This window comes from Cladophialophora psammophila (genome assembly GCF_000585535.1).
Source record: "Cladophialophora psammophila CBS 110553 chromosome Unknown aczJe-supercont1.5, whole genome shotgun sequence".
NCBI lineage: Eukaryota > Fungi > Ascomycota > Eurotiomycetes > Chaetothyriales > Herpotrichiellaceae > Cladophialophora > Cladophialophora psammophila.
In genome coordinates, this window is record NW_006912926.1 from 763,859 (window position 1) to 786,183 (window position 22,325).

At 48.3% G+C, this 22,325-nt stretch overlaps 6 protein-coding genes across 6 annotated transcripts; 2 read left to right on the forward strand and 4 right to left on the reverse strand.

Annotated features, from left to right (window-relative positions):
* Positions 1 to 78: 78 nt before the first annotated feature.
* On the forward strand, positions 79 to 1,066 carry A1O5_03921 (uncharacterized protein; the record flags this gene model as incomplete). The annotated part of the gene is made up of 2 exons (XM_007744531.1): positions 79 to 662; positions 718 to 1,066. The coding sequence occupies 2 exons, from the start codon at positions 79 to 81 to the stop codon at positions 1,064 to 1,066; spliced, it is 933 nt and encodes a 310-aa protein (XP_007742721.1).
* A 3,502-nt stretch (positions 1,067 to 4,568) lies between these two features.
* On the reverse strand, positions 4,569 to 5,632 carry A1O5_03922 (uncharacterized protein; the record flags this gene model as incomplete). Its single annotated transcript, XM_007744532.1, has 2 exons — positions 4,569 to 5,116; positions 5,164 to 5,632. The coding sequence occupies 2 exons, from the start codon at positions 5,630 to 5,632 to the stop codon at positions 4,569 to 4,571; spliced, it is 1,017 nt and encodes a 338-aa protein (XP_007742722.1).
* Positions 5,633 to 6,821: 1,189 nt separating this feature from the next.
* Positions 6,822 to 8,714, reverse strand: A1O5_03923 (uncharacterized protein; the record flags this gene model as incomplete). The annotated part of the gene is made up of 1 exon (XM_007744533.1): positions 6,822 to 8,714. The coding sequence occupies one exon, from the start codon at positions 8,712 to 8,714 to the stop codon at positions 6,822 to 6,824; it is 1,893 nt and encodes a 630-aa protein (XP_007742723.1).
* Positions 8,715 to 11,264: 2,550 nt separating this feature from the next.
* Positions 11,265 to 12,192, reverse strand: A1O5_03924 (uncharacterized protein; the record flags this gene model as incomplete). Its single annotated transcript, XM_007744534.1, has 2 exons — positions 11,265 to 12,017; positions 12,067 to 12,192. The coding sequence occupies 2 exons, from the start codon at positions 12,190 to 12,192 to the stop codon at positions 11,265 to 11,267; spliced, it is 879 nt and encodes a 292-aa protein (XP_007742724.1).
* A 4,913-nt stretch (positions 12,193 to 17,105) lies between these two features.
* A1O5_03925 (uncharacterized protein) lies at positions 17,106 to 19,742 on the reverse strand (the record flags this gene model as incomplete). The annotated part of the gene is made up of 1 exon (XM_007744535.1): positions 17,106 to 19,742. The coding sequence occupies one exon, from the start codon at positions 19,740 to 19,742 to the stop codon at positions 17,106 to 17,108; it is 2,637 nt and encodes an 878-aa protein (XP_007742725.1).
* Positions 19,743 to 20,819: 1,077 nt separating this feature from the next.
* On the forward strand, positions 20,820 to 21,128 carry A1O5_03926 (uncharacterized protein; the record flags this gene model as incomplete). The annotated part of the gene is made up of 1 exon (XM_007744536.1): positions 20,820 to 21,128. A coding segment is annotated over one exon (309 nt), but the record flags the coding sequence as incomplete, so codon positions are not given.
* Between the last annotated feature and the right edge of the window lie 1,197 nt (positions 21,129 to 22,325).

The following is a 22,325-nucleotide window of genomic DNA, read 5'->3' on the forward strand; positions in this document are numbered from 1 at the left end:
ACATGGGCCAACTCCTTCTGTCCCAGCTGTTCTCTTCTCCCATCCTTTGTACATCGCATCACCGCCGCGTGATAAGCAATGGCTCGCTCACTTCGCACGAAAGTTCTCAGTCGAGAAGGGGAATTGGAAGCTCTGAACGAACAACTAAGAGGCCTGCATGCTCGGATCGAGAAGGACAAATACGTCAAGGCGAACTTGGAATTCGACGTTCGGCGTAAGGGGAATGCGTCGAGCTGGAAGAATGTGTACAAGTTCCAAGGGCTAGACTTTCCGACGCTTCACCTATTGAACGACCCGAATCGACCCTTATGGGTGGCCCAACCCCAATATTTTGTATCCCGATCGTTTTCGCCGCTTCCGGTCAGCAATCATCCTGTCCTTCAAGCCGCCTGGCAATGTCTCGGGTCGGACGGATTCGATGCTCAAGCTACGATTGTACGTCGTTGTCAGTTGCTGGTCTTAAGTGAGCTGCGAAAGGAATTTCAAGTCTCGCCCGAGGAGATTGCCAGATTTTTGGCTCCATATGTTCCGGAAAGCCAGCGGCCGTCTTTCCTGACATACGTGAAGAGCCTGTTGCGCGCCGCAGCACGGTACGACGTATGGGAATCGGATCTGGGACTCGGGGTGGTCGTGGTCTTGGGAAAGGTGTTACCCCGGGATTTGTACGTTCAATTCTTCTCCGACGGATGTCACGATTTTCAGACTGACCAGGTTTAGCTGGGAATGGAGAGTTCCAAAGTCCGGGCAGGCTCATGATAAAGTGATTGATTATCTGCTCGGGACACCGCTACCGGTTCTGGCGGCGCAAAACAAGGATCTGCGGGATGCCGTGATTAACCACCTGGAGGCAACCGTCCAAGGCGCAGTAGCGACTTATGCGGTCCAGGTCAGCAATCTGCTATGGAACGATGGATTGGCCAATGCCGCCCTAGACGAACAGCTGGTTTATTCTGCCTCATCCAGCCGCCTTCTTCTCCCAGATCCCCACCAGGCAAACGAACCGCTCACCAATGACCACGTCGGGGACCCGATCGATAGTGCCCGAGTCTTTGACGAAATGGTGTGATCCCACCTCCACCAATTTCCTGTTGATCGAAGTGAGCCGAAGTAGGGGAATGACGACGGCGCAACGGCCGCGTACATCAAGAGAGGTTGGAGGGGTGAATTCGAGTAAAGAAATCCGCAGGGGACCATGTTCGTCTTTCTATTTAGGCCATGTGGCGGGGCTGTCAGTCGTTCTTCTTGTCTCTTCTTGAGGTGGAGATTACACGTACCGGCCAGAATGGCGTCGAGAAATTCTGAGCGGCGATGGACTCTCTAACAGTATCTGCATACGGCCTCAGCCCCGCTTTGTCACTGCATGTCTTGACTCCGGGAACCCAAATTCCATGATTTTCGATAGTAAATGACTCGAATGTTGTTTCGCGGGCAAACTCAATCAGGCCTTTGGGGATAGTAACGCCAAAGGCTTTCGTTTGGGCAATCTCAGCTTCCGCCATGAATGAACGCGTGGCGCAGGTAGAGGCTGAATTCGGCCATGGGCCGCCACCGGGAAAAGGGCCAACATGGTGGCATGCATGAGTGGCCGCAAATGTCATGTGACGGGGGGACGGAGCTTGGCGGGACCTTTTGAGTCGGGGAAAACGGAGGTCAGCTCTCGTCGCCGGTCTTCAGCGGGGAGGTTGAAATTTGTTCTCTCTCAGATGTCTTTCGAGTCTTTTATAGTACTCATCGGTATTGTTAAATGGCAAGCCCCACCACAGCGCAATCGGGCAAATTTTCGCTCTGCCTGCTTATTGCTTGATGGACAACCGCGTGGCATCTCACGGGTCCTGGTCAACATTTCCAACCGGTGAGGACTCGTGACAGTGTGAAATGCCCTTTCCTGTTAGTACATCAGGCCAGTCGGGGCAATAAGCTATGTGGAAGCGGCCTCCAATGAGCCATAGATAAGTTCCAGCTTGACACTTCACGACTAGTCGTTGGTTTAGCCCGCATGGAAGGTTAGGTAACAAGTGGAGTAAGGTCCGTTCTTGCCTTCCCTAGTGATATGAGACACAGTGCTCCCGCGGGTAAGCTATGGAAAATTGGGCCTGGGAGTTCTCTATAAGAAGTGCTATTTTTTTCAAACTTCTCTTTCATTTCTTCGCGCTATGTCTGGTCTCGATTACTGGCGGCTGCCAGTAATCGACGCGTTTTCTTCTTTTCTTGAAGAGTCTTCTTCTATGACTACGATATATGGATCGAATTCAACAGCATCTCAGAACTCAACACTACCTCCGGATGATGACACTAAACAGCGAAAGATTAAGTTCGTGGAAACCCAAAAGCATGCCCAATTGCGTCGTCATCATTTCTACAGCATCGGGCCGGACGAAAACAACCTATACTACTGTCCGTGGGCTCGAAGCCCTGAGCCTTGCAAACATCAGCCAACAAAGCAGCAATGCATGTATTTGTATGTCTTGATCGTTATATTCTGAGGGGTCTAAACGCTCGCTAATACAACCGTTAATAGTAGGCACCTCGATGCACACATAAAACCATACCGTTGTGAAGAACCGGAATGCGAGGACCTTGAATTTTCCTCTGCGAGTGTACTAGCCCGTCATAAGAAGGCCCATTCGGGGTACTCCTTCTGGTGTCAATTCCCGCGCTGTAAACGAGGTCAGAGATGGGGGTTCGCTCGAAGTTGGAACCTAAGAGACCACCAGAAGAGAATTCATGGTTACGATCTAAAATCAACAATACCTTCTCCTGGCACATCTCTAGGTAATTTTGCGATGGGCTCAGGAGAATATACTGGCACAACGGGCTCCTCGTCGATAATAGACGAGGTTTCTCCTTAGATTGTAGCTATGTGTGTGGATACCTTGTACTAGGAAAACTTGGAGCTTGGGTAGCGACTGAAGAAGCAGAACTGTACGGCTCTCTCTACGCAGAGCACTCTAGAAATAAAGCTTATTTTGGAGATGACTCGCTCTTCAGAGGAGGTTTACAAAGCCATCAGATCCGAGAAGGAGAGAATTACAGTGTAGCGGGCTCCCGAATAGCAGGTGTTAATGTTCATTGTTTCTACAACTCATCTTTGATCTGAACACCTAAAATTGCTCCCGAATTCGTCTGTAGAGGCGTACATTCCAAACTGAGCCTTGATTCGAGATTAGAGACAAATGAGAATCACTATGACAGCGATTAGATGGCGTCGTTCCAAACCACGTCCGATTTCTCTGAGGGATTTGTTAGTTGACGATTCATTTGACGCTTTTAAGGTAACACACACCTTTGTCACTTGGATTTTGGCCTGCGGTTGAAGACCCTGAGGAATTGATTGTTGACGACAAGTTCTGGCTAGTAGAGCTTTGAGTAGAGTGATTCCCAGGCGGGCTGTCGCTACGTGATGGGGCCGAGTTTGCCTCCAGTGCTGGTGGCTTGGGAGAGTTGTTGGAAATGTCAGTCTGGTTCCCTGACATGATGAACTAACGATCAAAATTCCCCACCCAAAGAAGAGTTGCTCGTTGAAAGTCGGAGCGAGGGATGGCAGTGGAGAGCACTGTAGATCTTTGAAGTTGGAAATGGGTTGTTGGTCGAATGAGTTCAAAAGTGCCGATGACCCTGAAATTAGAGAAATACTCACCTTAATATACCCATCAATCCGGGCATCTTGATGCGGCAGGGTTGATGAGCATCTTTCCCCAGCTACGCGCCTCTCGTCCAAAGAGTGAAGCCGCATACCCAGGGTCTGATGTTGTAGTAAGTCTTTGCCGTTAGCTGATTGCCTCTTGCCTTGTATCCCGATGAAGTGTCAACGTATTTCTCAATGTCCAGTTCATGCCATTCTTCCTATCAGAACAAGTTAATCTTGCATTGCTAAGGACACTAAGGATAAATAGGATAGATTCAGCAGACTCGGCAGATTCAGGAGATTCAGGAGATTCAGCAGATTTGGCAGATTCGGCAGATTCGGCAGATTTAGGAGATTTGGCAGATTTGGCAGATTCTGGCAGGTTCAGGCAGGTACACCAGAATTCCAGCCACACTATTTGCCACACCTGATGCTGCCTGCGCCTTTAGCCACAGTTGGGCAGCACTGTCAAAGTGAATTTTCCCTCTACCCCTCCATCCGCCACCATCGGATGCTCTTATATTCACGTTCCGAGTAAAGCTTCTCTATCGCCGGGGAAAAATAGGATTCTTTATATAAAAGATATCGACAAGAAGCGTGTTAGAGGAACTGGATCGTCTGCCATACTGGTATGACCGGACAGGAAGCAACAGAGCATTTGGTATGACTTGATTTCTCTATGTTCACCCGGACACGTCTAACAGTCTATGGCAGTGGAAACCCCTCACAGTTACGCTCGACTACTTTGAGGGATGCAGAAAACACCCAGTATATTACCTACCTGCCGAAGACTACGACAGAGTGTACCATTTTCACGATTGCGAGGAGGTCGTTTTTCTCGACGGGAGAGGAAAGACTATTTGCACGAGAAAGGGTGATGGAGACGCGAACATTCCCGCAGGGGTATCTGTCTCACTCAAGAGAGGGAAGCTCAAATCTTGAACTATTCGCAAAGCATATGAGACACTGAATAAGCTGCGAAGACCGCAGTGCGCACCTTGATTACTCCCCAATGTGGTTTTGCGCGGGACATCTCCATCGTGACACAGTCAGTTGTATCCAAAAGGCAATGCTCTTTCTCCCAAGCTCGGAGATTACTGGCGTCAATCATTGCACAAATTTCGGGGGAGAATAACGAGGCGATACCTGAGACGCTGGCTCCTTTGAAGGAAAAATAAGCATTATCTCCTGGCTGCCCATCTGTATGTTCTTTGGGGAGGAATCGTATGGCATTAGCAAACAAGATGTAGGCAAATTGCTCCGCATTTCCAATCTCAAGGTAGAAAATGCTGTCATCGACACCGTTCTGGGCGAACTCTATCCAAGCACATCTCGTTTTTTCGGTTGCTTTCTCCTGCAACCGTCCTGGACCTTTGTTAAATGCTTCGTGCACACGGTCTCCAAAATGGTCGTGGATTGCAACCGGGTTGAGCCCTTCGAGTAAGAACTTGTTACCGCTTTCTGCAGCGCTGATGGGCTTCGGGGTGACAACTAGTCTTGTTAACCCGCGAGACTTCCGTGAAGTGGAGGCGACCTACCTTGTGGGTATAAAATATTCAGAAGTTTCTGGTAATGAGGATTGCGATCACAGTTATGTTTCGTTGATATCTCTTTGATGATTCTTTCGGTACCTGCATCGAATTGTATCGCTTCCGGCTGTAGGTTTTGCGAGCTGTATTGCTGCACCAAGAGTGTGATGTCAAGAGGCGCACAATCTTGTGGAGAGACAGCTAGGATAAAGGAAATATAGATCTGAGGTATCTCATCAAGGATTCTCAGATACACCAGATTGGCTCTCTTTTGGTTTGAACGTAGTTTGTAGTCGCGGTCATTTTGCCGCACTCCAGCGCGGCGTTTCAGGCGCTTTGGGAAGCTGAATGTGATGCTTAAACCTTCTTCAAGGTTCTCTTCATAGATAAGTGGTATTCTTTTGTGCCGGATCAGTTCAGCTCTGATGGCATTGATCTTTGACGTGGTTTTGGCAAGCCGCTTTTCCATAGGATTCATTGCTCGAATGGCAGAGAAGTTCAGCAGGTAGGGAAGATTCAGCAGGTTGGGGAGGTTGGGGAAGGTTCAAGAGCCAAAATGTGTCGGGATGCTATTGGTTGCTGCCTGACCCATTCGGGCCCGCTAATAAAGGGTGGTTAGAACAAGAGTTTGAGGCAGTCTGGTTGGGCGTTACCAATTTTGTTCGAGTGCCGGAGGCATCCCTTGTGGTCCTGAATTATGACATTTAAAGTTTGCTTGGCGCCAAGTTGAAGGCGCGGGATTCGATTGGTGAAATCACCTTTCCCCATCCAAATTTCTGCCTACTTTTGTGGGATGCGCTGAGGCCTCACGCCAGAGCATGTGGAACGTCCCGCTCGAGACATTGCAGAGACTAGAAGCACTTAGGGTCATATTGCAATTACAATGCAGGCGTTGCGGGTTCTGGATCTGTAACGAGCATGGGGATGTGGATAGGTCAGAACCGGAGGACCTGCCTTCATGCATACGGCCGTCATCAAAGAGCCAGGGAACCCATACTGTAACATTTCGACACAGAGCAACCCAATCCATGATAGGCATCCTTTTAACTGCATGAGAAAGTAGCTCCGCATGTTCTCAATGGGGACAACAGTGACTATAGCAAGTCTGCCATATCTCCTCCGACATATTCGCGGACCTTGCTTTTTTTTTTTTTTTGGCATCGGTTGTCACATTCCGCATCAGTCCCAGCTGCTCATCCAATTTCGAAGTCAAATTTCGAAGTGCAGTTTTGAAGTGAAGCCTCCCCTTTCCGAGAGTGGAAGGGATTTATTAACACCTCGCGTAGATATAATAATTAGTGCCTGCATCCCAAGAACAACAAGGACGCGTTCATCGGCTGTACAGAGGGATGACCGCAAGCTCTGGACGAGGCGGAACGTGTAGGAATTCGCGGTGCAAACATGAAAACAATGAGCACAACACCTACACTTGCACCGCCCGAGGATGCCGCAAAACGTGGAAAATCTGTCAATGCGGAGCTCATGCCAATACCCCGTCTGGTCTGTACGTTATCTGCCGCAAGTGTGACGATCATCCGTACAACGGGCCTGCAGGATTTCAGGAGTACAAAGACTTGACAGGTTGATGGAGCAAGCGAAATCAGAACCTTTGTTTTGTGATAGTCTGAACCTTTGCAAACCCATATTTAGTCCCAGACATCTCCATACTATTTGTCGACACGCTTCGAGATCCAATTCTCAATAGTTGACCCCCGTTCCCCATCTGCGCTGCCACCTTCAGAGAGATCGTCAATCTCTTCGTCAGAAGAGTCGTTGACATTGAGCCAGGGATGCATCCAAATACCTCGTTCTTTCGATGGGTATCCATTTGATCGTAGCCAGCCGAATATACTCCGAGTTGCAATTTCAGCTAACCCTTCTGACTCAGGGTCATCCTGACATTGAGGGCGGACCAGAAGCTCGATTGTGGTTTCATTAGCGTCCATAAAACCGTCGTTAGGGATGAAACCACGATCGGGAGCGCTTTTTCTGCCATCTCGTAAATCCCAAGCCCAGTTGTCGTATTGTAAACAGTGCTTCCCTGCACAGCAAGCATGCTCTCGAACCTCGATATCTGCATCATGTAGATCTGTATATCCAAAAGGTTCCCACGGGCAAACAGGTACTCTAGTGTGATCGGGTTGTGCGATGTAAAGAAGCCGGCATTCATCAGCTCGACTTATTCTCAAATTTTCAATTCGCGAAGGGATGTCTCGCCTCGGGCCAACGAACGAGTGAGAAGTAGAGGTCCATGCAGCGGAGAGTATGTCGATAGCAAACATGCCGGCACGTACGGGCTGAAGAATTTGATTCTCAATACCTAGAATAATAGCACCCAGCCAAATCGGGGCAACCCTAGACTGCCGTCTGCCCAGAACTGTTGCAAGTCCAGAATAGTCATTGCGTCGAATGATGGGATCAATGGTCTTAAAAGCCCCTTCCAACCATGAATCAACAAGATTGCAAGACACGCTTGGTTCATAAAAGGGACCATGCAAAAGAGGTCTCATGCCTCGAGTGTTGCAGCTGATGGACATGTAGAATGGAAGAAGCCGGAGATGCTCCTCAAAGTTATACTGAGAGGTGGACGGTAAGGGACCCCTCCTGAAGGGAGCTTCCATACGTGGTCTGGGAAGTTTGAGCTGGCACAATCGTCCTTGGTACGGGATAATCAATGCAGTTGCAAGAGCCGCTAAGCATTGGCTGGAAATTTCATAGTGAGAGCAAAACTCCGACAGGTATTGTAAAGCCATGGTGGAGGATGGCGGACCTTTTTGAGCGGTTTCGAACTCTGCCAGTTCTCGTTCTTGCGACGTTGCTTCAGTCCTCCATAAGAGAAAGGGTTGTCGGGGGCCGATACGGATTGACCATGGAGAGAGGTATTTTTTTCCAGAATAGGTGATCGCAGCTTCCCACCCAGTCCCAGAAGCAAGAATGGCAGCCCACCATCGTGCGGCGCCGTGACTGATTCCCCCCAGATCAACGTGCACAGCATCAGAGCAGGCTGCATTGTTACCTAAGCCAAATTGTGCTTGGTCGGGGAGATACACCAGTCCACCCAACTCAGTTGAGTCGTGATCTCGGCCCAAGGGACTGGGCTGTTGAATCTCAGTCCATTTGGCAGACAGAATATAGCACCAGGCAAGCGTCAGGATTGCGATGCAATTACCCTTTGCAGGCTGGTCAATATTTTCAGCACCAGGCCAATTTCGAAACCGATCATCTGCCGTGAATAAGAGGGAAGCAGGAGAAGAGATCCCAAGGAGCAGGCGATGTTGTACGATTTTATCCTGAAGATCGCATTCGCCTTTTGTTGTCTTCCATACAGAGCTCCCAGTAGCCCATAATTCCATGATATTGTCGTACTCGATATGCTCCAATTTGACTTGAGAGAGATCTGGAAAAGCTGGAACGTGGCCCAACATTCCCGGGAGATTCACGCAATCGGCAGCTAACAGGTGCGTTTCACTGGGGAAGGACAAGTAAGACGACCAAGTGTACGAACTAGTTGCGAAGAGACTACGCGTCTCCTGCTTCCCGGCTCGGATAGCGTCCTGCATTTTTGGAGTCTTATCTCAAGAACACAAAAATATTTCTTCAGCCGTCATGGAGTGTTCCAAACCACGAAGTTATTTAGTTTTGGACTTCGGCTGGTGCCTAGTTTAGCGGTTCTTGGCGACCATTTCTTCAGGTAAAAGCGCCCTGTCTCGATCACGTGACAGCGTGCAAGCGGTCTTGGCATTGGAATGTCCGACTTTTTCGGTTTTCATTGTTAGGACCCTATTCTGGCTTCAGGACGAAGTAGACTGACTACTCATCAATTAGAAGGGTTAAATAATGCTCACCGCTACGCTTGAACTCCTTATAAATTCCTCGCATTCATTTCTTTCTGACGCGGGAAACGCCGTTTTCATCACATTATGGGGGTAATTGCGGTAACAGACTATGTCGGTTCGACCGCTGCCTTCTATTAAGTCGAAGATGGACTGATCCTTAAATCGCTCTACCCATCCATAGCTGAAAGGGATGCATATAAACTTATAGTTGAGAAGAAAATACTTGAGAGATTGGGGGAGCATCCGAGGATCATTAGGTATGTTGATATTTACACGAGGATGGTAATATCCTAATATGATCACGTCTAGCTATCGAGGATTCCGAGACGATCCGAACATCAAGGGATTGCTATTTACTGAAGCAAGCTATGGCAATTTACAAAACTACATCGATTAAAATAACGACTCCACATACCTCTTAATGCGAAATAAATGGTGTAGGTAAGTGACCGAAGCGATTTAATACGTCTATAGTAAAGACGTAATATATTCTAATCTTCGACCCGAAAATTATCTTCTTTATAAAGCTTATATCTCTCGATATCTTACTTACCGACTTTAGTGGTTCTATATACCGAGATTTAAACGTAGACGAAAGAGACCTTTTCGACCCTTCTTTCTAAGATTTAGTGTGGAAGTCGACGATAGAAATAGATATATTTAGTCTAGAATCTACATTTTATACTATTATAACCGAGCACTAGCCTTACAAATCGAATAATTCATCCGGAGAAGAAGATAAATAATAGTACGAAGAACGAGTTATCGCCTTATTTGAGCGAAGTGTATACTCTAATATAAAAGATATCATAGGCGGTCCGATTATCATAGGCTACTAAAAGAAATAGTATTCTACGGTCGTAGATATCCTAATAGCACAAAACACGTCCGATTCTAAAACTATATATATTACGTCGCCGATAGATAGGAGTATAGAGGCAGAGTATAGTTCTTAATAAAGTGATATATTCATTGGACCCCTGCGACCAAAATTGGTGATGAAAGTTGAATCCCGACATCGCTGGAAGCCAACGCAAAAAGGCGGGCCTGGCGACGGAGCACGCGGCTGAAGGATAATTTTGAAAGCAGGAAAGAAAGTTTGGTAAAGATAGTGAACTGGGGCGAGGCTACTAGCCATGGGCATCAACTCGTACGGCGGTGGGCATAGCCTCTTCCTAACACGCACACTCAACCAAAGGAAGTTCTCTCTGTTCGTAACTTGATTGATTGATTGTCCATTCTATGATGATAGCCCCCCGAGAACTATATAAGAAGAACCCTAGTCTAGTGTCGACGCCCCAGCCAATCATAAAGCTATCCACCACTTGAAACTTCTCCCATTACAATAGCGATGGTCGTGAATCTTGATTGTTGATGTTGATGTGGGAGAGCGTTCGTATGTTAGTTCACTCAGAATGTTTTGGCAACCGGGCAGGCAACTTGGCGCAATCAGGGGAACCGCGGGATCATAGGAGAAGTAAATTGTCGCCAAGCGCGACTTTTGGGCAAGTTGGCGGCGCATTGGTGTCATCGGTTCCAAAGCAGCCTGAAATTGGCCCGAGAAAGAGTCCTTGCAAGCTCCAGTCATGTTCCCATTTAAAAATGTTCAAATTACGCCTAGCCGAACAAGCCTGTAAGAGCCACTCTCAGGCCTGGAGTCCTCCAAAGGACCCTTTACAGACTCAGGGTTGTGCTCACGCTACTCAGGGCACGCCTCAGGGCTCGCCAAGCCGTGTTCAGGATTGCACAGCCACGACTCAAAACGGCTTAGTCATGACTCAGGTCAAAATGGCGAGATGCTGAGGTCTGGAAACGTCTCGATTCGTTTATCGCAACATTCTTTGAATTTTGTGATTGGCCAGCGCTTTAGCTCCTAGCCTAGCCAATCAGGGCGTAGCCCCGATATCGGGTCTGAGGACTGAGACAAGACCCGCCTACTTAGCTCTCTTTCCCCCCTCTTCTTTGTCTGCTTCTCACTCCTTCAGAGGCAACCCATCAACCAAATAGACAGTTACATAGCTAGCCAACATTGCGTTATTGCAGCCAATTCCACCATTGCGGTGGTTCTCCACGATATGACACCTGGTACAGGATGGGTATCTTCGAGGCCGAGTGGGAAGAGAGTATTGCTGGAACAGAGCCCGCCAGGATTCAAACAGGTGCTGCATGCATCTAGGTAAGGTGAGGCAAGGAAGCCTGCATGGGAAACTCTAACACCAGACATGCCTGAGCATAATCTACTCCATGGGCCAATGTTTTCTGCAAATTGCTGCCTCACTCAGTGTCACTTTTTGCGCACACAGCTTCGACAGGGGAGTCTTCCGCCTCGAGGAAGATAGGCCAGACATCCTCAGCTCCCAGAGCACGCCGGCACATTGGGCAACCTCCTTTCCATTGGCCAGTCGGGCAGTTTAAGTCGCTCGCGTTAGACTTCCCTATCCATGTAGACAGGCATTCCGCACAGTAGGAGTGACCACACCTTGTCACAACGTTCTTATAAGCATCCGTACAGATATCACACTGCAGATGTTTCTTAGTCCTCTCTAAATCCTCACTCGCGGCTTCCAGATCTTCAGCTAGGTGCTCGTTACGCCGGCGTAGTAACTTAATCTCGCGTTTACACGCGCGCAGTTTAGCCCCTTTCGTTCGAAGCGTGTCTTGTGCCTTTTTGGCAGATTCGTCATAGGATAAGAGCTCCTGGTGACGTCGAACGGTGATCCGGTCGAGGTCGGCTTGTTTGGCCTTCAGTGTCATTTTTAGTTCCCGTATTCTCGTCCTTAGTGCGGTACACCGCTGCTTTATCGCGATAGTAGAGTCGAGGATCCCATTGCACTCTTTGACGATGTCGTAATCACTGTCGTCTAGAAACCGAGTCGTGTCGAAGTCTAATTGTCTTTCGGGGACTTTTGCGATATTCTCCCTGGACCGTGATGCTACAATAGATTCACCCTCTTCGTCGTTCGAGCGATTTTCGGGAGCCTGGAGTAACGACGCGGCCGGTCGCTGAGCGTGGCTTTCGGAAGAGGGCTTTCGAGAGATTAGAATCTGAAAATCCGTAGATGTTTAGTGCACTTACTGCGTTATAACGAGAGGCAATATCACGATCACTCCTGCTTGGGAATATATCGGAAAGCGATGGAAGATCGTCATCGAAATCATCTTTTAAGTCGATCACTAGAGTGTGATTTGAGCTTTGATTCATTCTGAAAGTCTGTCGCTAAACTCGGATCGTTACTTTGGAGTAGACTAAACCTAGATTATATAGATTCTTTCTTAAAGATAAGTATGAGATGATGAGCGAGATAGAGATTTGCACAGAAAATTTAAGGCTGTGAGAAAGGGAATAGGAAAGAGATGGAGGAAAGTTGGAGAGAAGAGAAAGAAGAAAGAGGGGGGGGGGTCTTATATTCTCTACCACCGTCCGCCTCATACGCACAAATTTGGTGAAATCGATGCCGGCCGTTAAAAGGTCCGACCAATAACTTTACCATATATCAGCCAATTGTTCGAAAGCTATTCCATAGTGGCCTCCGACGATTCTTGTGTGGCGGTTCCAATTCGACACGCATTTCCAATCGAGTGCGGTCTGCTGCCGCCGGCGAGGCAGAATCTCCTTCAGAGACCATGGAGAGCCTTTGCACGTTGGCTGCTCAGCCCCCCGTAGTACGTATTGGCCTCGCGCTCGAAGGCGCAGAAGAATCAGCCGCTCCTTAATTGTGGTCACTGTCTTACCTTCCCGATGGCCACATGCATGCTTAACTCGCCAATATTGAATCAGCGGATCGGTATCGCTACTAGACAGTTAGTGGGGGAAGGGAAGGCATGAAAATGGGCGGCTGGGGATGTTGCCATGGAAAGGTTTCTTATTCTCTCCACATAGTGAAAGTGACGAAGAGACACAAGAGCATACCCGTCCTTGGGCGGCTGGATGTGGCACATGGGTTGCGGACATTTCGACACTGGCACAAAATTATGCCTACCAACCTAAGGGTATGATGCTTCCCGAAGCCTTCATACCCCGTAAGTCCTCAGCAATGCAAGTTCCAATCAGAAGCTTACTCGGTTATTTTGTATGAGACGTTTCTCTGGAATGGTGGTCTATTGGTTGCCGTCTTCTGCGGCTCAACGCCACAATCTTAGAGGAGTTCCTCAGGGTTCTGAGCACATCGACAGCCCATGCTTGGGGGCTATATGCTCGGAATTCCCAAATCCTGTAGCCAGGACTATAGTGTAATGTAGTACAACGGAAAACGGCCATGTCTTAGAGGGAGAGCAGAGAGGTCAGGTAGAGATTTTTCCTTTCTTCCTTTTCACATCATTCTACAAGAAGAGCAATACCATTTCTCTATATCTATAGCATTACCTTCGAGAAGTTCACGCCTCCTGAAACACGCCAAACCGTCCACCTATCACCTCTGCCCTATACATCCCTCTTGACTCGCATGAAATAGTGATGCAGGTACTACCACTCCAAGAATATCTTGGATAAAGTGTCGATTAGGTGATTTAAAATGCCAACCGGTCTCAACCTGGTTCTGGCCGGTTAGTGTTGGCCCCGGGCGATGCGCTTATCAGGGCCCATCAATGATATAAAGCTCCCATTCTACCCTTTGTTGCGTCTGTCTGTCCCTCGTTCTGTTTTTTCTTTTCATCATCACCACATCTCTCACCGTCTTATCGTCGCTCTCGGCCATGGCCATCACTCGTCACGCAAATCGTGTTCGGCACTTCGAAAACTCACGACAGCTCCGCTGGGGTCGAAGGTATGCAACACGCAGAAGCGAAGCATCACCGTTGGATCCCGTTCTCAAACCGCGTCCCTTTCCAACACTAGTTCCGAGGAGACGGAAGGGTAGCAAACAATCTGCTCGCTCCCAACGAACTAGTGCGACCAGAGAATTTAATCACGAGGATTCTCAGCAATTGTCCCATGATACTCACTCGTTGAACAAGGATGACACAATCGACGGCTGTATCAGTGCGAGTTCGTAACTCATTTCGAATATCAGTTTAGACACGCTAATAAGTGATAGGCGGCCACGCACCTCACGAATTAACTGTGCCCGATGTTGAGACAAATTCCTTCGTGACAAGAACCTCCATATCCGCATCAGCGACGTTCACATCCCGAGTAGGGAGCGATTTAGACGGAGTTATCAGCGTACAGGAGTCACTCCCTATGAGTCTCGAAGATTCCGGAATTCCTTCCGATGGTCTCTGGGACCATAATGCCGCTTATAACCGCAGGTTCTGCTTTGACCATGGTGAAGCCGAGTATCTCCTAGGCACGGCTGATAGGTGGATGAGTGCTGACGACTTCGACGACGCCGCTGCCGAATCTGGATTGGAGGTCCTGCTTCAACAGCACAAGGACAGTCCTCGAGACTTCGATCCGCATTCACGACACTGTCAAGCAGAATGCTGGGGTAGTCTGTATTCGCATGTGCACAATGTCATTGATAATCGCGTGGATGGGAACATGACCTTGTTCTTAGTACAGTGGAAAGTCTGTTGGACTCCTGAGAGTCACATTACCGACAAGGGCTGGATTTCGGCATCGCTGGAGGCCAACAAAGACCCCCGCTGTCGACGTAGCACGCGGCTTGCGAATGGGTTTGAAGGGGCGAAGCAAAATTATGAAAAGATAATGCTGGTCGTGAATCTTGATCGATGATTGGGAGTGAAGGACACGTAACAAGGTGACAGCAGGATGGAGAAATTTTAGTCCGTAATGGGCCGATATGGTATTTTGTGACTATCTGAGGGAGTGTCGGACGTATTTATCTACTAAGCCGAGTCGAATAGTGAACAGTACACAGCGAATTTGGTTATTTGAACATTAGGTTAATAGTCTAAATCAACAGAGATAAGATACATCCGCATTATAGGTAGCTCAGGTACTATTCTCTAGGGTCCCATAGAGTTGCCTCAGGATATGCTGTGCGGGTAGTGCACAAAGTGCAGCGGTAGAATATCTAGACTTGTCATTTTGTTGACCTGGACACCTTTTGGCTAGGCACCTATTCCTCAAGCTGTAAAGCCCCACAATGGTCATTGTCTACTCGTAATGGGCAGTCTACTCAGTATATGTGTGGGGCTGTGAGCGCCCTTCGGGGAATCAATCCGTGGGGGGATTTGGACGTACGGGAGTGGGCCCTTCGTCGATTTCCTCCTTGGTCTGAATAGTCCCCAAGGGAAACAGTCCGTGAGGTGAAAGAATTCGGAAAAACTTCAGATCCCCTAGGGTCAGGCCTCCTTAAGGAGCCAATCAGGGGAATTTTCCATGCCTCCTCACGGGTACTCTCCCTTAAGGTGACGGTTCTCTTAGGAACATAGTCCCTGCGGTTAGCCCAAGCCCCTTAAACAAACGCCCTCCACCCCTTTAAATAAACGCCCCTCCCCAAAAAGCATTAGCGCTAAACAAATACGCTGCTAGAAAATATCCCCCCTCCAAAACAAACACCCCCCCTTTTAGGTAAACACCCTCCCCTAAAACCACACCCCCCTACTCCCTTCCGTAAATAAGTAACCCCCGAAGTAAACACCTCCCAAAATAAACCCCCCCTTCCCGCCAAAACAAACACCCAGCCCCCCTTCACAAGCAATCCTCCCCCTCTCTCAACGAAAGCTGAACACCGCACTCCTTTACTCCTCACCCCTCCCCATATCCTTTTTCGCAAACGTCATATACACACCTTCGCTGCAAATCTCCTCCATATCCATGCCATTTCCATTAATGGCGCTGCCCGTCAAGTCAGTGTTTGTATCTTTCGAATTTCTGGACGAGAAGATTTCCACCAGCCTCGCGTCTCCCACGCGCTTTATCCTTTTCTGTCGTACTTACGCCTTCATATATGTCCATGATGCAGAGCTCCAAAATCGACTCCGTGAATTGGTTCGATTCGACCAAGAACAATGGGAGTTCGAGCCACGTATCTACCGTTTAGCAGATTTCATCTATCTAATGCATCGCATCTGCGGCGATTCCACCAACTCCGCTGACCACCGAGATCTTGAAGAATCTTTTACTCTGTTATCTGATGAGATCGACCGCATGAACACAATAAAAAATCAAGTGGCACTCAGCCTTGAAAGAGACGCCAATGGACCAGGGAAATGGCTCCTATATTATTACTGGTGCTGTATCGTGCACCATCTCCATAGATCACGGTCCGTTGTTGTTTGTGTTGATGCGACGGGAAGGATTATAGCTCAAGGCACGCCAACTCTCGCACAAGTCCTTGGTGCTCGTCTTCTAGGGTTTGGTCTTCTAATATGCTGCGCATGGCCATGGGGAGTCGACACTGTTCATATCTCAAATATTGAATGGGCAAATAACCATGGGGTTTATTTTTTGGATGAGAAAATTCTTAGCTCTCATATCCTTAAAGGGTGGAAGGGTCAGTTACTTCATAGCTGGTCTTGCTTGCCAGTTACTGCCCTATTTAACTTAAATCAATGATATTAGTACAGCTCTACCTCTATGAATAGTGCGTCTCTCGGCTCGTGTCCCTCTTATTACGTCTATATTCGCTGATCGAATTCTCCTATCTCTGATTTGTCGGTCTGCGTCGTTATTTCTGTCTCATGTATTCAGGAGAGTCTCTCCGTCTACGGAGTACATGCATACAATTACCGCCGTCAGGATGTTCGTATAGGCAGCTCTGCTGCTCTCAAAAGAATGGAATTCGCTCTGTCTATTGAGGTGCCTACCGTCCTGTCTCAGGGCTTCAGGAGGCGTTTCCTGGAGATTTCAGGGGGGGCTAGGACTTCCTAAACCGCGGGTCAAAGTGTGTATAAAATAGGAAGTGCCACAGGCAAGAGGATACAAAAACCCTCTTTACGAATAACACAGAAATCATGCAGTCTGTAACACTATCTTTCTACCAACGATATATCTGCTTGGAAATACTATAGCGGCGGCAAAAAATACAAAGCAACAGAGAGACAAGTGCCCCCTGGGTGCTTACGGGAGAAGACACGCCACTTGCCACTGCACCAGGCTGACCATAGAACCTCTGTAGAAGCCGATTGAACCTATCACGGCGAGACTTAACGAGCTGTACAAAACAGCTGGGGGCGGAGTGGGTGCCAAGTGACCATTGGTTAGCGGGCTTAGTTAACAACTGCCACAGCACCTATACTGTTTTCTTTTGCGCCTGTAGGGTCTGCATCCGGCGATTTCCGCTTCCTAGATCCCTCAGCACCTGCTGCCTTTTCGTTTCCGCCGAATAACCCTTGTACCTGAGCAGGTTGGCTCTCCCTCACCTCCTCTACATTCGGCCTTTCCGGCTTCCCAGATGCGTCAGCACTCATCTCTGTGGCCTTTCCGTTTCCTCCGAATAGGCCCGGGGAGTGGAAGAGCTGGCTCCCCTTTCCGTTTCCGCCGAATAATGCTTGGGCGTGGGAAGGCCGGCTCTGCCTTATCTCAGTAAGATTCTGGTCCTTGGTTGGTAATATATCAATATCGCTGTCGCTCTCACAGTGAGTTTTCCACTCTTCGCCGTCTACCTCATCATCACTGAGTGGTAGAGCGATCTGGCCATATATTCCATTTTGATCGTCAAATTCCATTTCATCCTCTTCATAGTTTCGATCTGGATACTCAACTTCCATTTCATCCTCTCCCGGGTCCGTTTTGGGCCCTGCACGTTTCGTGATCCTACCGGATCCGGATGTGTGTGTATTGCCGTTGAAAATACTCCTTTGCGACGACAATGACTTTGCATACCCAGCCGGAATACCTGGCCATGGGATCTGAAATTGATTAGGCTGTTGGGTAATACCGCTCTGAGCAAATAATTGAGCTTGTCGATGGGCTCTCGATAGGCCATTCGGTGGGCTGACTAGAGGTTGAGCAACCTCGAGAGCTGCCCATAAGCCCCCCATCTTGAAAGCATCGACTTGAACATTATAGGCTCTTTCAAAAAGTTGCGCAACATATGCCTCCGCGAGTCGTTTTCCAACCAGATGAACAAGTGTAGTCCACATTATCGCCATTTGTTTTTTTGGCCCTTCAAGCTCTTTGCGGTACCAGACACCCACGACCGTAGGTGGCTTACTGGAAGGGATAACTGACATTTGCGGGGGAAGCGCCACCCAGTCAAGTCCAAAGCCGAACTGCTGGAAGGCGTCCTTATATAGTTGGCCCTTTTCGACATCGATTTGCATAATTGTTTTCAAAAGCTGTGGTCTGCTTGCCAGCCTTCCCCACACAGCTCCACCACCACATTCGTCTTGCGTTCTGTACTGATACTCGTGTTCAGCAAGCCTTACCACGTATTTTCTGTATTCACTCTCTCTGGGTCCTTGTGGGCCTTTGACTATCTGGCTCACGGACTTCCAAGCCACGATCCGATGTCCTTGCAGTGTATAACCTGGCTTGATGTCGTCTGTGGAGATTTTGGTACTTCGTACTTGGATGGGAACCCGAAACCCATTGAGGAAGCTCGGGCCCCCGAGAAGAGCATGAGAGAAGTTCACAGGATATTGCACATTTGGATTTGGGGCCGGCTTAGGAGGATTCCCTTTTCGCGGGTGTGAGCTTGCACCCACTTTGTTTGATCGCCCGGCATTCCCGAAGACGGGCTCTGCCGGATTTCTAGTCGTTGCCGCCATCCGCTGTGCGCGTTCGTCTCTCGTAGGAAATTTGGCATTGCGAGAAGATGTACCTTGTGATGGCTCTGCCGAATGCTGAGTCGCTTTCCGCTCTGGCAAGTCAAATAGTGGTCTGTAGAAATTGGCCTGTCTCCCTTCCCTCTTTTTCTTCTCCTTCTTCCGAGTCGCTTTCTCTGTCGTCGCGTTGATAGCAATACCGGAATGGGGGTCACATCCGAAGAACGCGGCCCTTTCTTCAATATTTGGATATTTGTTTGTCCAAACTGGCGGATCCCTGCAAAACCCTTCCGAGAATTGGTGGATTATCCAAGTATCATGAAGGTCTTTCTCCGTACCACCATTTTGCCAATAAGAACACATTACATCGATCGGAAATACTCCGAGTTTAACGTTCGGAATTTGCTGTCCCACATTATACTTTTCCAATTCTTGATCCATAGCCTTGATTTTCATCTTAATGTCTCTCAAATCTGATGCTCTCGACCGGGCAGCCTCAAAAGCAGACTTAATGAGACGGCCCATGGCCCTCTGATGCTTTTTGTGATAGGTCGACACAAGAGCCATATCGTACCGGACATCTGGCTGCCCCTCCCCCTGGCCGTCTTCATCGTCCTCCCCTTCTGAGGAACTCGATGAGCGATCATCCGGGTCACCCGCATTCTTCGCGAACTCTGAGCTTTGGAGGTCTTCTTCATTGAGGCGTTTTATAGCCTTAAGGGCATCTCCAAGCTCCTTGTAGACATTTTCACAAGATTGCATGATGTCTGTCTTTATTTCCGTCGAGAGTGGTTGGTCCAAGTTATTATCGCTATCGCTCAAAGCTTTCCCAACGGAAGTCGGATGGAAGAGGGTAATATACTTGCTCAATGGCCACTGGAGGTCGGCCAATTCCCAAACAGCTGAAGCATTAACAGTGTGATAAATCGACTTCGCAGTGTGGAAAATCTCCTGTTGAGCAGCATTGTCGTTACTTCGCCACATTGGATCGCGCTCAAGGAGCTTTTGTAACCAAGTCTCGCGCTGCGCTGCAAGTTTTAAAAGATTGCGCAGAAGCTTTCTGAAAGAGAGCCAGTCTTGCTCGAATTCAAGCCAGTGCATAGGAAAACCTTCTTTGGAAACGCTGTCTGAAGCCATTGTGGTGATACGGCTTGTTTAGGTAATATATGGAGAGAAATTTTTCGGCGGTAAATAGTAAGCTGAAGCGCAGGAGATAGAAGTTAAATATTAGTCCTAAAGATGGAAAGAGAAAGGGAAGGTAGAGGGGGGCCAGGGAAAGAAGGGGAGCGAAGGGGGGAAGAGCGGGTTTGAACAAGAGGGTGGTGGGAGGGGAGGGGGGGGAGGGGGGAGGGAAGGAATGGTCACACTGTGTTGGGGCTTAGCAAAAGTGCTCCTGCGCTTCAAAGGTATAAAGGATACTTCAAGATCACTAAGAAACTACTCGTTTCTCCAACACCACCCAAGTTGAAGCCCTCGATTCTAAATATGCAAAGGCTCGTCCTCTTTTACATCGCTCATTTGTGGGGAGCAAGTGCTCTCCTTACGTAAGTCTGATATACTGCCTATATGTACGCTTTAGACTTATGGTTACACAGATCTACCGCGATTCAAGGCGACGGCGTTTCCATCGGTCTTGTCGTCAGTAGCGACCCTTCCATTTTCAGTGTCTCTCTACAATCCAGCTCGCAGAATATTGCCGCATCGGTCGCCGGCATCGGTCAGGGAATTTCGATGAGCAGCGCCATTACACCTATGGCCTCATTATCCTCTACCGCTCTTGGTTCGACTTTTCCCGCCTTAAGTCTCGTCAGTTCTGGTATCGCCAGTTCAGTTTCGCCTAACACGCAAGCCATCAGCACTGGGGTTCCCTCCATAGACTCACTATTTTCATCCTCTACTCCTCTTGGTTCTGCTCTTTCGCCATCGAGTAGCAGTCTCGCCAATATTCCCGCTTCAGGTACTTCCAACCCACAATTTACGAGCACAACTGGCTTTCAGACCGTAAACTCAATTATCTCGTCCTTTACCTCTCTTGATTCGACTCTTTCGGCTTTAAGTGTGGTTGATGTCTCGACATCGGATACGATGGACTCAGCATTAGGGACGTTCCTTACCCCGACCTTGATAACCACAAGCCGGCCTCAAATATCATCTCCCTCACCGACTCAGACGCCTCCACGAAACGGATCACCAAAGTCCATTCTTGCCAGAACTCACGTCGTTCACGTTGGAGCGAACTCATCGTTCGCTTTCCAGCCCTCCGCAGTTGCAGCGGAGGTCGGGGATACAGTAAAGTTCATCTTCCGTGCTTTTAATCACACACTCCGGGAAAGCAGTCTGGAGAGCCCTTGTACCCCTTTAGAGGAGGGGTTCAACTCTGGGTTTAATCAGTATAATCCCACTGACGCAAGAGGGTTGGCTGTCTCATTCTCTGTCAACTCGCCTGGCCCCCGCTACTTCTATTGCGAACAGATGTTACCAATTTCTCATTGCGAGGTTGGTATGGTGTTTGCATTAAACTCCGGCCCACACTATAGCGAATTCATCAACAATGTGTTGGAAATAGGCCCGATATCTTCCTTGATTACCACCCTGGCACTGAAGACACTAATAATTACGGGAGACGGAAGCACGGCAACTACAACTCTGTCCGACATTACGATACCTAAATATGCGATTAATCAGACGACGCCAGCCTTACCTATTGTCTCTCTACCAACGGTTCAAGGTCCTACATCATCTGTTAATATTGCAAGTCCCACTGGAATTCTCTATGGAAGGTCTGTGGCAAGTGAAGATGATGCTAGTGGCACTTTTGCTATTAAAGCAACCTCTATTTTGCATCTGTTTATTTATGTGCTTATTACTAGTTTGATTTTGGAAAATGCTTAGTAGTTAACGTAAGGCTGTATTTCTCTGTAGTAAATGTGCTAAATAGCTGTATGTACTCTGTCTTAGATGTTACCAAATAGTATACAAAATATATAAAGATCGCTCTTTTAGTACAAAGTACGCTGGAGTGCTATTGCATAGGTGCGCACAGAGGCCTACCAAGGGGGTAGCATATCCAGGTGCGCTTCGACCCTGACAGAGACTACAACAAACGGCCCCCTAATTGTAGTCTTAACATCGGGAAGGGGTTGCTATAACGATCTGAGAAGTAGTGTGTACTAGCTAATATCTCTACATAGCTAACGGCGAAGACCCAACGCACATAATACGCAAGAGATTCACCAATGTTCAGTAGCTACATACCCCTGAGGGGTTCTCTAAGAGCCCCCGACCTAGAGGCCTTAGCATTCGTACCCTTTGCGCAGCTGTGGTAACGCACATTCTGAGGAGTGCTACACCGCTAGCGGTCTGCAGCGCATTTCTGATGGAAGTTCAAAAGATATTGATTCTCAATTCCATAGCTTGTTCTCTATAAGCTCAAAGAAACTCCATATAGAAAACAAAATGCTGTTCCAATGAACCTCTCAAGCCCTAACGTTTCTTAATTCTCTCTCTGCACATAATAGCACCGTCTTCGTGAACTATACTCTATTGCCTGTCTGGATCTACTTAGAATAGAGCTATCATCCTAAAGAGAGTACTCACTCTAACGTTATTATTATTCTTCCGTAGGTCGGATATTCTCCAGGCTCGTCTTATTGTTGCTATAGCTAGACAGAGAAAAAGAAGGAGACCAATAATAACTGCGATAATAATATATGCAGCAGT